The following is a 17,123-nucleotide window of genomic DNA, read 5'->3' as shown; positions in this document are numbered from 1 at the left end:
CATTACTAAAAAAGTTCAATAGCTGGTAGCATCACCTTCCAAAGAACAGCCTAGCCAGAGTGTAACAAGCTGTCAATAAGTATTCGATAATGTTAGTTTCATTGTCTCCACTATCACTGGCTAGAAAACTTTTGGCAGCATGAGGCATATCAAGAGCATCATCATTCCAGTTTCAGCTCTCCCAACATCTAAAGGGCTCCTAAGGCTTAAATCATCTCTCTCTGCAGCAGAAGGAGATAGCCTAGATGTTCTGGAACTGCTGACATTTTGACATAAGACAAATGATATTTTACAGCAGATTACTGTTCTAGACTTGAATGTGATCAGTTCCATTTCACTAGAAGTATTCACACCCATCTTCAAAGATATACTGTGGACATCTTGTAACTGGATCCACTCTATGTAGTCTACTCTACAAGTGCCAGCAATTCCAGAATGGAAGAAATATCTGCAGGCTACCAGTAATGCAATTAATGGTGACAGAAGTGCAATAACTTACTGAAAAGTGAGCAGCACTTGTGGTGAGTGAAGTTACCTTCCCCAGACGTGAGTTGCCATACGGGATGACTAAGAATCAGTTTGCCCTCCAACCATATTGAACACTGTGTAGAGATTTACGTACTTTCAGTTCATATGTGTTCCTTGAATTAGTATTATCAGTAGTTCATATCTGTGTTACATGTAGTGTTAATGCACTTTGTGGAAAGTAAACACCCCCTGAGCATGGCTGGGTAATGCACACCTGTTATTCATAAGGCACACAGCGGAAGGACGGTATAACTTTGTTAAACACCCTGTTGTTGCTTTTGGTGAGGTACTTGCACACTCTTCAGTTTGCAGACCTATGAAGGAGAGAAGTGCGTGATCACAATATCTGGTGACCTAACTACCCTTACGCTTTACACTTCATGCACCCCCCCCCCCCCCCCCCCCACCCTCTGCTCCACCCTGTTACACCACCATAACACAATTTACATCTTAATATGGTTATATTGCACTAAGAGCTGATACATATATTTAGTGTGTGTTCTTAACTCACATCATTAACAGTACACAGTAGTGGTTTTTGAGCTATTTGAGAAAAACATAATAAAGTAATCTTTGCATGGCCCCACACTTCACAGCCCAGCAGTGGGGATTTTTTGTATGTTGTTCATGGCATTTCCTCCTACTAACATATAAAAACTTGCAACCACATGATCCCCCCTTTCAATTTTCCTTCACTGACTGGACAATCTTCTATTCTGCGAGTTGTTACTTTACTCCTAAATTATTTACATTCTGCTAGAACTTTCAACATCAAAAATAAATATTTAAACAACACATAAATCTTTGGAACATGAAAACCATTTACCACATTTCTAAAACTGTATCATGCTTGTGATCTGAGCAGTCAGATTGAAATATCATATAGAAACATGACTTTCCAACACATGCTTTTCTATAAAATAAAAGTTGTAAAGGAAAAATATTCCCTTATACATAATACTAACCTCCAATTTCACAAATATAAGGGAAAAATTTAAAACTATCAGAAGATATTGGTTGTTGTTGTTGTTGTTGTTGTTGTTTTTGTGGTCTTCAGTCCTGAGACTGGTTTGATGCAGCTCCCCATGCTAATCTATCCTGTGCAAACTCCTTCATCTCCCAGTACCTACTGCAACCTACATCCTTCTGAATATGCTTAGTGTATTCAACTCTTGGTCTCCCTCTACGATTTTTACCCTCCACGCTGCCCTCCAATACTAAATTGGTGATCCCTTGATGCCTCAGAACATGTCCTACCAACCGATCCCTTCTTCTGGTCAAGTTGTGCCACAAACTTCTCTTCTCCCCAATCCTATTCAATACTTCCTCATTAGTTATGTGATCTACCCATCTAATCTTCAGCATTCTTCTGTAGCACCACATTTCGAAAGCTTCTATTCTCTTCTTGTCCAAACTATTTATTGTCCATGTTTCACTTCCATACAAGGCTACACTCCATACTAATACTTTCAGAAATGACTTCCTGACACTTATAACTGCCAGTTATTTTGCTACCCAAATAGAAAAACTCCTTTACTACTTTAAGTGTCTCATTTCCTAATCTAATTCCCTCAGCATCACCCGACTTAATTCGACTACATTCCATAATCCTCGTTTTGCTTTTGTTGATGATCATCTTATATCCTCCTTTCAAGACACTGTCCATTCCGTTCAACTGCTCTTCCAAGTCCTTTGCTGTCTCTGACAGAATTACAATGTCATCGGCGAACCTCAAAGTTTTTATTTCTTCTCCCTGGATTTTAATACCTACTCCAAATTTTTCTTTTGTTTCCTTTATTGCTTGCTCAATATACAGATTGAATAACATCGGGGAAAGGCTACAACCCTGTCTCACTCCCTTGCCAACCACTGCTTCCCTTTCATGCCCCTCAACTCTTATAACTGCAGTCTGGTTTTTGTACAAATTGTAAATAGCCTTTCGCTCCCTGTATTTTACCCCTGCCACCTTTAGAATTTGAAAGAGAGTATTCCAGTCAACATTGTCAAAAGCTTTCTCTAAGTCTACAAATGCTAGAAACGTAGGTTTGCCTTTCCTTAATCTTTCTTCTAAGATAAGTCATAAGGTCAGTATTGCCTCACGTGTTCCAGCATTTCTACGGAATCCAAACTGATCTTCCCCGAGGTCGGCTTCTATCAGTTTTTCCATTTGTCTGTAAATAATTCACGTTAGTATTTTGCAGCTGTGACTTATTAAACTGATAGTTTGGTAATTTTCACATCTGTCAACACCTGCTTTCTTTGGGATTGGAATTATTATATTCTTCTTGAAGTCTGAGGGTATTTCGCCTGTCTCGTACATCTTGCTCACCAGATGGTAGAGTTTTGTCAGAACTGGCTCTCCCAAGGCCGTCAATAGTTCTAATGGAATGTTGTCTACTCCCGGGGCCTTGTTTCGACTCAGGTCTTTCAGTGCTCTGTCAAACTCTTCACGCAGTATCGTATCTCCCATTTCATCTTCATCTACATCCTCTTCCATTTCCATAACATTGTCCTCAAGTACATCACCCTTGTATAGACCCTCTATATACTCCTTCCACCTTTCTGCTTTCCCCTCTTTGCTTAGAACTGGGTTTCCATCTGAGCTCTTGATATTCATACAAGTAGCTCTCTTTTCTCCAAAGGTCTCTTTAATTTTCCTGTAGGCTGTATCTATCTTACCCCTAGTGAGATAAGCCTCTACATCCTTACATTTGTCCTCTAGCCATGCCTGCTTAGCCATTTTGTACTTCCTGTCAATCTCATTTTTGAGACGTTTGTATTCCTTTTTGCCTGCTTCATTTACTGCATTTTTATATTTTCTCCTTTCATCAATTAAATTCAATATTTCTTCTGTTACCCAAGGATTTCTACTAGCCCTCGTCTTTTTACCTACTTGATCTCTGCTGCCTTCACTACTTCATCCCTCAGAGCTACCCATTCATCTTCTACTGTATTTTTCCCCCATTCCAGTCAATTGTTCCCTTATGCTGTCCCTGAAACTCTGTACAACCTCTGGTTCTTTCAGTTTATCTAGGTCCCATCTCCTTAAATTTCCACCTTTTTGCAATTTCTTCAGTTTTAATCTACAGTTCATAACCAATAGATTGTGGTCAGAGTCCACATCTGCCCCTGGAAATGTCCTACAATTTAAAACCTGGTTCCTAAATCTCTGTCTTACCATTATATAATCTATCTGATAACTTTTAGTATCTCCAGGATTCTTCCATGTATACAACCTTCTTTTATGATTCTTGAACCAAGTGTTCGCTATGATTAAGTTATGCTCTGTGCAAAATTCTACCAGACAGCTTCCTCTTTCATTTCTTAGCCCCAATCCATATTCATCTACTATGTTTCCTACTCTCCCTTTTCCTACTGTCGAATTCCAGTCACCCATGACTATTAAATTTTCATCTCCCTTCACTACCAGAATAATTTCTTTTATCTCATCACACATTTCTTTAATTTCTTCGTCATCTGTAGAGCTAGTTGGCATATAAACTTGTACTACTGTAGTAGGCATGGGCTTCGTGTCTATCTTGGCCACTATAATACATTCACTATGCTGTTTGTAGTAGCTTACCTGCACTCCTATTTTTTTATTCATTATTACACCTACTCCTGCATTACCCCTATTTGATTTTGTATTTATAACCCTGTATTCACCTGACCAGAAGTCTTGTTGCTCCTGCCACCGAACTTCACTAATTCCCACTATATCTAACTGTAACCTATCCATTCCCCTTTTTAAATTTTCTAACCTACCTGCCCGATTAAGGGATCTGACATTCCACGCTCCGATCCGTAGAATGCCAGTTTTCTTTCTCCTGATAACGACGTCCTCTTGAGTAGTCCCCGCCCGGAGATCCAAATCGGGGACTATTTTACCACCGGAATATTTTACCCAAGAGGACGCCATCATCATTTAACCATACAATAAAGCTGCATGCCCTCGGGGAAAATTACGAATGTAGTTTCCCCTTGCTTTCAGCCGTTCACAGTACCTCAACAGCAAGGCCGTTTTGGTTAGTGTTACAAGGCCAGATCAGTCAATCATCCAGACTGTTGCCCCTGCAACTACTGAAAAGGCTGCTGCCCCTCTTCAGGAACCATACGTTTGTCTGGCCTCTCCACAGATACTCCTCCGTTGTGGTTGCAGCTACGGTAGGGCTATCTGTATCGTTGAGGCATGCAAGCCTCCCCACCAACTGCAAGGTCCATGGTTCATGGGGGGAGGTTCCCAGAACTAAAGTTTTGGCAGTCTCATGAGATTTTTGTCCAAGTTAAGTAAGATATTCAGAGACAAAATACATCCTTTCCTTACTTTAAAGCATAATATTCCCTAATACAGAACTGAAACATAATTCCTGATGAGAGTAATAGCTAAATCCTCCTCTGCTGATACACTCCCAAAATATTGTTGGCAATCACAAATCATCTGAAGAATTGCACTATGAGATATATAATAACACTGAAGAAGATATTTTGCAAAGATTTTCTTCCTGTCTGAATTGACTACAAGCTTTCTCAAACATTACAATATCTGGTGATAAATTGCATTTCATACTTTTTCCCATGTTACGCAGACGTTCTCTGAATATGTCATCCTCATCATGCGCAGCAGACAATGGCTTTAAGGGATATGGTGCAAGTGTTTCTTCAGGAGGGCTCTCATCTGCTTGGTCTGGAACAAAAGCAAAGCATGTACATTAAATAGATATTCACAAGCCAAAACACAATCATCATCTTTAATTAAGACTTAGAGAAAAATATACACAAATGATTACAGGGGGAATAGAGTCCTATCTTTACACAGCTTTGGTAAATGAATGCACAAAGAAAATTTCTAATTCTTATGCTTACATTAAGGTCTCTATTGCAACATCAATGATGGTGAGGAATAATACTTCAAAAATATTCTACCACCTTCTCCATTAATATTTTGTACATTTTACATTTGGGCTACACAACTTGTCATATTATGCATATACTCTAATGAATGTGAATACATTACAGCAATATCAGAACAATTTTACATAAAACCCAGTATCTCCAACTTTACCACCATTTTAATTATATGACACATATGTATAATCATGTCTCTCAGAAATAGGGTTCTTCGAATTTTAGAAGCAACCTTTATCATAATAAACTAACAGTTTATTTTATATCCAATAACATTACATTATCAGCTTATTTTGAAAGTTGTGGCTATAGTCTGTCTCACAAATAGACTCACAAACCCGTTGGTAATATGTGGAACTCTTCTTCATTGCGTTTTCTATATTTGTCTGCTAATCCCAACTCGCTACAGTGACCAGTTTCAGGATGGTGCATGTAGGACTGTGTACTGACATGACACTCCAAAAAAGTTGAATTTAAATGTTTCTTCATGTTGGAAGTGTAAAAAATGTGTAGTGAAAGGAATGCAGCGTGTTAAGTACAATTTTTGGTCCGACAAAAACTGTACAAAAGTTTATCTGAAATGTTAATGGGCAAAAACATATTTAATATGAAGCCAGAAATTTTAAAAATGAGGCTACAGCAGATTTTGTGGGAGAAATGCTACTATTCAATAGAAGAATTCATAGAAGATGAAATGATCACTTGAGCAAGAGGTAATAAAGTGTTACATTTTATTATATGTATGTATACGAGAACTGTATTATTATTATTATGCTGTCTGTTAACATCAGCTGTTCTTTATATGTGGTGAAATTTTACCACAATTTGATGTGTCTCCTGTACCTGAATCAAGTAATTTAGATTATGTATGTTACAAGACACACACACCACAATTCACAATGTATAAAGGACGATATTCAACAGTCATGCCACAGCTGTACAAGTGCCGAAAATGTGCAACTACAGTCCACATTGAGTTCTAAAGCCAAAATCATTCGTGTTCTTCAAAGTGATACTAATGTTGCGAATGCAGGTCTGTAGCTGCTAAAGAAGGAAAATATTGCATTGAAGCATGAAAATCATTGTGCTTGAGAAAAACTTCAGTGATAGTTGAATGTAAACCAGCAAATATGGAGTGATACAAATGACTGATTCAGAAACTATTCAGGTACCATTATGGAAGAAAAAGAAACTGATGATACAAAGGCACAAAACAAATGTAAGTGGACCAGAGTAACACATGCTACAGAAAAAAAACAATCATAGTAAGACAAAGCGAATAATTCATTATAGATGACTGCTTGTTAAAACTTAGTTGTTCCTAAATCCAAAATTGACATTCAATCAGGAAATAGGAGGCACCAATTAATAAACATTTCAACAATATTTTAAATTCAAGAGAAAGAGCAAAAGATAAGCATAAGAGGAATCCCAAAGGTGTTTATATCCGCATGGGTACAAGTTCCGTTAGAGGCAGCAGCAAAGAGGAAATCATTAACCATCCAAGGAACGTAATTCGAACAGCAAGAACCCTCTACACAATTCAAGGCTAATAATCAGTGGCAATGTACTTGTATTCAGTAAACTGATAAGTGACAGACATGTGTAGAAAAATAAAAGGCAAAATTAAAGAACAATGCAATAAGCAAGGACTGCTATTCATCGAGCCAAAGTAATTTCTACATAAAATGTGTGTCATAAAAGTTGGTCTACATCTAAATAGGTTACGCGCAAAAATATTTAGTATGATGTTCACAGTACTTCCCAGTTTATAAAAAATAAGGGAAACTGGTAAGTAGTGATAGGAGTGATAAAATATGTGTGGAAATAAGAAAGACAAAGCACACCATTAACCAAAAATACGTATGCTAAAGAATATAATTGGTGTGTCAGAGTAGAGCATTGTAAAATGGGTTAAGTACTGATGCTTCGAATAACATAAGCTTTAAAACAAACAAACTGGTAATTATTCTGTCAGAATGTGCAAATATTAGTTAGATGTCCAAACGAGCACTGGTTTACTGTGGACACAATTAAAATTTTAAACACAATTGGAAATTTCAAATGATATGTAGAAATAAGGCACTTGCCAACATATGTTAGAATTATTAAAATATATGGAAACCCAGGAAGACCAATAACAGAACTCTTCCTATCTAAGCTGTGAAATATGCTAAAAGATCTTTGCAGAAAGAAAAGAAAAAAATTGTAATAGCTGCTAATTGTAACATTGATACATTTGCTGCTAATGGTCTAGTAGTTAGCATTGCTGCCTCTCGATCATGGGGGCCTTGGCTCAACTCCTGGCCGAGTCTGAGATTTTCTTCACTTGGCAACACACTGTGTGTGTGTGTGTGTGTGTGTGTGTGTGTGTGTGTGTGTGTGTCATCATTACTCAATGCACAAGTTGATGTGTGTGAAATGATGTCAAATAGAAATACTTGCACCAGGTGACCAAACAACACCAGGGGAGATCTCCCAGTCAGTAATGCTGTACCATTATTTCATTTAACACTGATATCACAAGTGGAAGCTATCGTGCTTCAAGATTCACTAGTAAAGAAATGTGGTTTCAAATTGAATTTCTTTGAGTCTATGAAACAACAGCCAGTCATTAAAATGTACCAACAATGTTTTAACTTCAGAATGAATATTCACTCAGCAGCACAATGTGCACTGAACGGAAACTTGCTGGTGGATTAAAACTGTGTGCCAGACCTGCAATTGAACTTCGGACCTTTGCACTTCATAGGCAAATGCTCTATCGACTGAACTATCCATGCACAACTCACAATCCACCCTGAAACCTTTACCTCAGATGTAGTACTGGTGGAAATAAAACTTTGTGGGTGAGTCCTGAGTCATGTTTAGACAGCTCAGTCATAGAACACTTGCATGCGAAAGACAAAGGTACCAAGTTAAAGTCAGAGTTCAACACACAGTTTTCATCTGCCAGGAAGTTCCAATATTTTAACTAAATATGTATAAGAAGGTGAGTGTAAATTTTGAGTTGATTTAGGTACCTTGGATCATTGATAATTGCTCATTGAGTCACCACAGATAGAAACACTTGAGGTATGAAAGTCCTTATGAGAAGGAATTTTGGCAAAGAAATTCTTCATGTTTAGTAATAAGCAAAAGGAGAGAAAATGGTCTTGTGATCACTTTACCTCAAGTAACAGAATTCTGAGAAGATATAAATAGTTTTCTACATCTATGCCTACATCTACATCTATATGTACAAGGATATTCTTCAAATCACACTTATGTGCCTGACAGAGGGTCCACTGAACCACTTCTACAATAATTCTCCATTTTTGCAATCTTGAACAGTGTGTGGAAAAAACAAACATTTATATCTTTTCTTGCAAACTCTGATTTCCCTTATTTTATCGAGATGATGATTTCTCCTTATGTAGGTCAGCATCAATAAAATATTTTTGTATTTGGAGCGGAAAGTTGGTGATTAAAATTTCATGATAAGATTCCACGACAACAAAAAACGCCTTTGTTTTAATTATGTCCACCCCAAATCCTATATCATGTCAGTGACACACACTACACTATTTCCCGATAACACAAAACATGCTTCTCTCCTTTGAATTTTCTCGATGTACTCCATTAATCCTATCTTCAGTAGATCTGTTACATTTTCTAAGTGTTTTGTCAATAAAAAGGAGTCTTCGCTTTTCCTTCCCACATTTTCTATGTGTTCTTTCCAATTTAAGTTGTTTGTAATTGTAATTCCTAGGTATTTAGCTGAATTTACAGCCTTTCGATTTGACTGACTTATCATGTAACCTTTTGGCACTCATGTGGATGACCTCAAACTTTTCATTATTTACGGTCAATTGCCAATTATTGCACAATACAGATATCTTCTCTAAATTGTTTTGTAATTAGTTTTGCTCTTGTGATGCCTTTACTAGACAATAAACAACAGCATCATCTGCAAACAACCTAAGATGGCAGCTAAGACCGTTTCCTAAATCGTTTATATAGACAAGGAACAGCAGAGGGCCTATAAAACTACCTTGGGGAATGTCACTTCTGTTTTACTCAATGACTTTCCATCACTTACTACAAACTGTGACCTCTCTGACAGATATCATGAATCCAGTCATATAACTGAGACAATATTCCATAGCACGCAATTTCACTAAAAGCCGCTTGTGTGCTACAGTGTCAAAAGCCTTCCAAAAAATCTAGAAATACAGAATAAATCTGAAATTCTTTGTCAATAGCAATCAAAATTTCGTGTGAGTAAAGAGCTAGATGTGTTTCTCAAAAATGATGTTTTCTAAATCCATATTGACAGTGTATTCTCTTCGAGGTAATTCATAATGTTTGACCACAACATATGTTCCAAAATCCTGTTTATGATATGGTACTGTAATGTAATGGATTACTCCTACTACCTGTCTTGAATATTGGTGTAACCTATGTCTTCAATGAAAGATTTCCACCAAGAGCTGAAGAAATTAAGTGACAAATAAATTAAAGTGGATCACCTAGGACATAAAAACTTTCACTGTAAGGAAAAGGCAGCTGCAAAGACAACTGAAATGTAATACAAATACTGATTTAACTGAACATGTTATACTTTACACAATTACATTCAAAAGAGTTGTCAAGGCACCAAGGCAAACAACATGATAATTTTCAACTATTGATGTAAGGTTGTCTGGTCTTTCATTAAATCTGAATTAGCTGTTAAAGGCTGTAACCAAAAAATTTTGGAAATTAACCCTCAAGGAAATAATACTGTTAAGTCCAACTCAAATACCCAGGTGTTTCAATGATTTCATTGTAAATGTATAAAGGGCAGCCAAATGAAAACAAGACAGATGGAAAAAAGTAAATATTGCTCCTTATTTCAAATGTAATCACCAAACATGTTAATACATTTGTCCCATTGTGAGACAAAACGGTCAACACTTTCATGGAAAAATGCTTGCAGTTGTCTACAGAACCATAATTGTACCCAGGCGAACACCTCTTTGTCTGAAACAAATTCCCGGCCACAAATGGCTTTCTTCAGAGCTACAAAAGTATGACAAACGCATGGGGAGAGTTCGGGACCATATGAAGTCTGTGTAAGGGCTTCCCAGAGAAACTTCTCCAGTAGTCAAAACAACCTTGGCAACATGTTCATCTTATATTCTCTTTCTAAGACACTGTCCATTCCATTTGTCTATTCTACTAAATTCTTTGCTGTCCCTGATAGAATTACAAAGTAATCAGCAAACTTTCAAAGCTTTTATTCCTTGTACCTGAACTTTAAATCCTTCAAATATTCTGTTCTATGAGTATGTTAATGATTTATGATTAAAGATCAGCTCCTCATCAGTTCTGTTTGTTCTGCATTAGTTGAAACTGAGGATGAGGAAACAATATGTGAACCACTGATCGATATCCTCAGCACCTTAGAAACTCGGTTCTCACTAAATGGGTTGAATCCAAACATATCTAAGACCGAACTGATGCAATTCAAACTGTCAAAATGTGAGCAGAGCAAGGTTATTCCCTACAAACAAGATATAGAAGAAATCATTTCAGTCAAAATTTTAAGATTAAATTTGATAAGAACTGCAGTTTGGGTGGGGACACACATCAAGAAATTAGCTAACATACTGAGCAGCTCTGCATTTCCATTGTAATTATTATCAACTGCAACTGACATGGACACATGAAAAGTAGCATAATATTCAAATTCCTTTGAAACTATTATCAGATATGGTATTTTTTGGAGGAGAAACTCGGCTAACATAGTGCACGTTCTAAAAGGCACAGAAAATACACTCCTGGAAATTGAAATAAGAACACCGTGAATTCATTGTCACAGGAAGGGGAAACTTTATTGACACATTCCTGGGGTCAGATACATCACATGATCACACTGACAGAACCACAGGCACATAGACACAGGCAACAGAGCATGCACAATGTCGGCACTAGTACAGTGTATATCCACCTTTCGCAGCAATGCAGGCTGCTATTCTCCCATGGAGACGATCGTAGAGATGCTGGATGTAGTCCTGTGGAACGGCTTGCCATGCCATTTCCACCTGGCGCCTCAGTTGTACCAGCGTTCGTGCTGGACGTGCAGACCGCGTGAGACGACGCTTCATCCAGTCCCAAACATGCTCAATGGGGGACAGGTCCGGAGATCTTGCTGGCCAGGGTAGTTGACTTACACCTTCTAGAGCACGTTGGGTGGCACGGGATACATGCGGACGTGCATTGTCCTGTTGGAACAGCAAGTTCCCTTGCCGGTCTAGGAATGGTAGAACGATGGGTTCGATGACGGTTTGGATGTACCGTGCACTATTCAGTGTCCCCTCGACGATCACCAGTGGTGTACGGCCAGTGTAGGAGATTGCTCCCCACACCATGATGCCAGGTGTTGGCCCTGTGTGCCTCGGTCGTATGCAGTCCTGATTGTGGCGCTCACCTGCACGGCGCCAAACACGCATACGACCATCATTGGCACCAAGGCAGAAGCGACTCTCATCGCTGAAGATGACACGTCTCCATTCGTCCCTCCATTCACGCCTGTCGCGACACCACTGGAGGCGGGCTGCACGATGTTGGGGCGTGAGCGGAAGACGGCCTAACGGTGTGCGGGACCGTAGCCCAGCTTCATGGAGACGGTTGCAAATGGTCCTCGCCGATACCCCAGGAGCAACAGTGTCCCTAATTTGCTGGGAAGTGGCGGTGCGGTCCCCTACGGCACTGCGTAGGATCCTACGGTCTTGGCGTGCATCCGTGCGTCGCTGCGGTCCGGTCCCAGGTCGACGGGCACGTGCACCTTCCGCCGACCACTGGCGACAACATCGATGTACTGTGGAGACATCACGCCCCACGTGTTGAGCAATTCGGCGGTACGTCCACCCGGCCTCCCGCATGCCCACTATACGCCCTCGCTCAAAGTCCGTCAACTGCACATACGGTTCACGTCCACGCTGTCGCGGCATGCTACCAGTGTTAAAGACTGCGATGGAGCTCCGTATGCCACGGCAAACTGGCTGACACTGACGGCGGCGGTGCACAGTTAAATAGCGGTGAGGAGAGTCCATCTCCTTGCTGTACACCAGTTTCTAATTCAAATGGGTTGGAGAGTTCTCCCATGAATTTGACATTGGAGTATGTGTTAGTAAGGGTTTCTCTGATTAGGTTTGTGGTTTTGTTGTCTACATTTAATACTTTTAGTATGTATATGAGGGATTCCCAGTCTATTGAGTTGTACGCTTTCTTAAAGCCAATGAAAGTGGATAACACACGATTTTGCTCTTCATTTTTGATAGGTCATGAGGTTTTTGAGGTTAGGGATTTGTTCTGGGAAGGATATTTCTTTCCTGAAACCCACTTGGTATTCTCCAAGTTGATGGTCTAACTGGGGCTCTGTTCTGTTTAGTAGCACTTTAAAGAATACTGTATCTTGAATGTGACGTCTAGGGGCGTGATTGCTCTGTAGTTGTTGGTATCTGTATTGGACTCTTTCTTATGAAGTGGGTGGATGAGAGCCATCTTCCACTCATCTGGAATTCTTTCATTTATCCAGATTTCTTCAAAGATGTTTTGGAGAGAGTCTACGGCATTTTTATTGATTTTTTCCAAGGTTCAGTTGTGATTTGGTTTCCTCCCAAGGCTTTACAGTTTTTGAGATTTAAAATGACTGACTGTAGTTCCTTGGTGGAAAGTGGCTCAGAGTCAGGGCTGGTTATTGCTGAGGCTTTAAAGTCAATTTTTCTGTGGGTGCTTCACAAAAATTCCTTGTGTAGATTTTGATAAAGTTTTCATTGATCTGAAAGAGGAGTTGATCTTCTTGGCTTTTTTTTTTATTCTTTTGATATTTTTGCTCACTAATTTTCTTATGTTTAAGAAGTTTTGTCTGTTATGTCCATTTTTCTGTGATTTCCGCTGTTTCCAGACTCTTCTTCTTAGTTCAAGGAGTTGGTCACATTCTTCTGTTCACCAGGCTAGTTTTTCAGCTTTGGTTATGGGAGCTAATTGTTCTGCTTTCCTTGCTAGTTTTGGTTTTGAATATCTTCAGTTCTGAGGGGAAACTACTTGGAGTTATTATCTTATTTGGATCATATTTTCTTCTTTTGGGGTTGTTGGTCCTGTTTTTTTTTTTTTTTTTTTTTGGATGACTTTGTGTTTTGTTTTAGAAAAGTAGTGGTCAGAATCTAAGTTGGCTCCTCTGAGGACTTTGCCTTTTGTATTTCTGTATGGAACTTCAATTTGATTGTCATGTGATCAAGTTGGCATTTACCAAGGTATTGGTTTGGTGAAACCCATGTTCTCTGTTTTTGAGGTAGCTTTTTAAAGGCTGTGGATTTCAGGATCATATTGTGTGCTTAGCATTATTCGATCAGTACCCAACATTTCTTTCTGTATTTCTTCTCCTTTCCTAGCCAGGCAGTGAAGTCCTCCCATAAATAGGACATTGTCTTTTTCTAGAATTTTAGTATTATATTATTATTTACAAGTGTAAAAATTATTGTAACTGTACTTACATGTCTGACATGTCTACTGCATGCAAACCTAGTCAATTGAAAATGTACATTATGAAATGAATAAATCACAGTTTACAAACTAGACATTCCACTCCTCTGAAATCACTCTACTTGTCATTTTTACACTGATGTCTTTATAAGAGCTCATAAGCTACAAGACATCAATTCAGCAGCTCTCAACACAGCCTAATGCCCATAACACAAATATCAACAATATCCCTATCCTATTTCAACAGATTCCAAAATTTTTAATCTATTAGTTTGAAGGTAATCTAAAATGTTTCTCTTGGTTGTAGTACTATAATTGCTCAAGATGATTTTCAGAAAAGACGCTAAGAACAATCACACATGAATCTTTGTCCTCGACACCAGTTTCAGCTGCTCGACTCTCCTTCTCTATAGCTGATGAACTGAAATCTCTGCCTACTACTACACTAAAAAGGAAATTTATTTACAAAATATTTTTAATTTCCTCTGAAGCATCCTGTTCTTACAAATCCTGGAGAAAATCGTCATGTTTGACCTGACTGCCTTATTTGATCTACTAAATATGGATGAAAATGAAAGAGGAGGAGGATGAGTAGCAGGAGTAATCTCTCATTACAAATCAGAATTCACCTGGATCTGGATGACAACACACCATAAGGTCCCCTGTCTGGATGGTTTACAGGGCCAATGGCTCTAACATCTGTTATTCATACTCTATCTTATATTGGATGAGGTGAATGACTCTCCTTGCTGCCTGTTATCACAGCACTGATAGCATCAAAACAGCACAAGTAGGCAACAGCTGTCAACTAAAATGCAACTGATTAATGACCAGTATAAACTGTGCTTAGATGCAGCAGTGGGATGGCCCACTTTAGTCCTTGAGGATAGAAACTGTTAATAAAAGAGAAGAAAATGGTATATCTTTTTAACGGCATAAAATTGAAAATCCAACAGGAAGAAACCACTTCATAGAAGATTCTGAGGAATAATCCAAGCAGTGTGAAAGCAGGAAAAAAGTTTTAAAAACAACAATGAAATACTGAAACTGGCTTAAAAATCCTACATCTGGCACAGGAGGGCCTGTTAAGTCATCATAAACCCAAATTCCTAACATGTCAAAATCAAAAGGTACACTCAACAGTAAAAAATTGAGTCAATGCAGATAAAATGGCAGGATATTTTCAGACGATTTTGCAATAGCAGCAAAAAAACCAGTCCAGTATGAGACATCAGACAGAGGAAATGTATAATGTAGTTTATTCACCTCATAACGTACAGCCACAAAACAAAGATTTTTGTACTGGAGACACACAAAATTATTTTAGAAAATAAGGCTATAATAATTAACCTATTTCAGCAGGAATTTCTGAATTTTTATACATGAACAATTTATCGAGAACATATTTAACACTTACAGTCAGTTAGCAGCTTGCAATGCAATTTATACAATATATTAACAATTTATTATACAACATATAAACTTTATTGTTTCTTTTCTTTTCAAAATACCAAACTGGCCTGCACTGAATAATAACATTTTCTTACTAGTGTATTAAATAACAACCTTTTTAGTGGGTCAAACTCCATATTTAACAGATTTGTGTTATTTAATCTACTATAAATTTTTAATCCCATGTACAATGGTGTTTGAGTGTAAAGTTTTAAATTATTAGAGGCAAGTTTGAAACTGAGTCACTGATTTAGAAAATAAGAGATATCCACTCTCACTCTGTAACTGCCAATGCCCATTGCTTACTTGACTAGCTAGAAGAGGGTGCTCTATAGTGCGTTTAAAATAAGTTGCGATTTTTGACAGTTCTGTATGGAGCGAGTGGAGGGAAGCGTGTGCTAGGTGCGTCAGCAGCTCACTTGGTAGCATGCTGCGATCTTCCTCAAATGCTTTTTAAAGAAGCCAATCTTTAATACACTCTCATACTTGCACATCTTAAAGTTTAATTAGTCAGCTTCATGATGAAACACCTATCATTTCCTTAATGTTCATACTTATTGTGATATTTCAGTATTAGGTAACTACTGCTACTACCGCTAGAAATTCTTAGTCTGCAGTGAAAAATAGGTGACACTATCAATTTGTGTTTGGTGTGTGTTAGGTAACATATTGCTGCATACTAAATGAAGATAATATATTGAATCATTCTCTAAACTTGGAGTGATATCACTGTCTGTTTCCAATCTTGAGAAAATGGAATGTATGTAAAGCACTCCATCACAAAATTGTGTGTCAGTGAAAAAAACTGGAATGAAATATTCATGAATTGCTTGTATTTCATAAAGGGTCTGAGATATTGAAACAAGATTTTGGCAAATGATAGCACACAAACACGAGTGTTTTGCCATATGATAAATACGTGAAACTTCCATATCTATGGTATTCAAGTAACTACAGATTTTTTTTCAATGAAATACTGTAATTATTGCGTGCCATCACAGCTGGTGAAATGAGAACTGCTGTGGGTTTTGTAACAATGTAAATAAAGACGTTACATGTTCATTTTTGTACTGAGAATGGGCCATTTCATCAACTATTGTCCTGAATCACACTCAGTTGTTAGTTCAATAATACACAATTTCTCGATTCTATGGCCATTTTAACTGCATTAGAATGTTACAGAGATGAAATTTTCTAAGCTCTAATGTGTTTTGACAAAAGCAGCAGATTTTAACATGGCAAAAACAGAAGCTACATATTCCTCAAAACTCATTACAGTCCTTCATGAATCAGTGTCTCCTCAACTACCTTCCTGGTATGGCTAACGCCTCAAAATCAGTCCTCTAATGTAAAATTTTCAGTGGCTTCTTTTGTCAACATCTCAACTGCAGTAAGCATAAACTTCTTGCTGTTTTTTGTCTCATTACTTTTCACCTAGGCCCATATATTCTCTGTCAGATTTAATGGAGCATAATGTGGAGGAAGCGTGATTTAATTATGCCCTTTATTGTCGGCCTGTTCGTCGACCAGGTAGCGTAAAGTTTTGGCTTGTACAGCAGTAGAAGTTCCACTAACTTCACTCTATACATGCTAGGTTCAACTTACTCTTGTGGAACATTTCTTTGCAAAATATCCACATTCCTTCACTGCATTTTTGGAGCTCTTTGCATCACAACAGAGTCGTATGGCATTTCGTCCATTACTGTTGTCGAATTCCGAGGGATGTT

General features: G+C 38.2%; 1 protein-coding gene across 2 annotated transcripts in view; it reads right to left on the bottom strand.

The window, feature by feature from the left end:
* LOC126191234 (CUE domain-containing protein 1) overlaps positions 1-17,123 on the bottom strand; it is a 272,040-nt gene that overhangs the window by 113,446 nt on the left and 141,471 nt on the right. For both annotated transcript variants that reach the window (XM_049932051.1, XM_049932042.1), the window contains exon 6: positions 5,096-5,212. In XM_049932051.1, the coding sequence (XP_049788008.1) occupies positions 5,096-5,212 (117 nt within the window). The remainder of the gene's footprint in view (positions 1-5,095; positions 5,213-17,123) is intronic.

This window comes from Schistocerca cancellata, chromosome 1 (assembly GCF_023864275.1).
Source record: "Schistocerca cancellata isolate TAMUIC-IGC-003103 chromosome 1, iqSchCanc2.1, whole genome shotgun sequence".
In the NCBI taxonomy this organism is placed as follows: Eukaryota; Metazoa; Arthropoda; class Insecta; order Orthoptera; family Acrididae; genus Schistocerca; species Schistocerca cancellata.
Note: the sequence above shows the minus strand (reverse complement) of the source record. Positions and strands in the feature narration are given on the sequence as shown.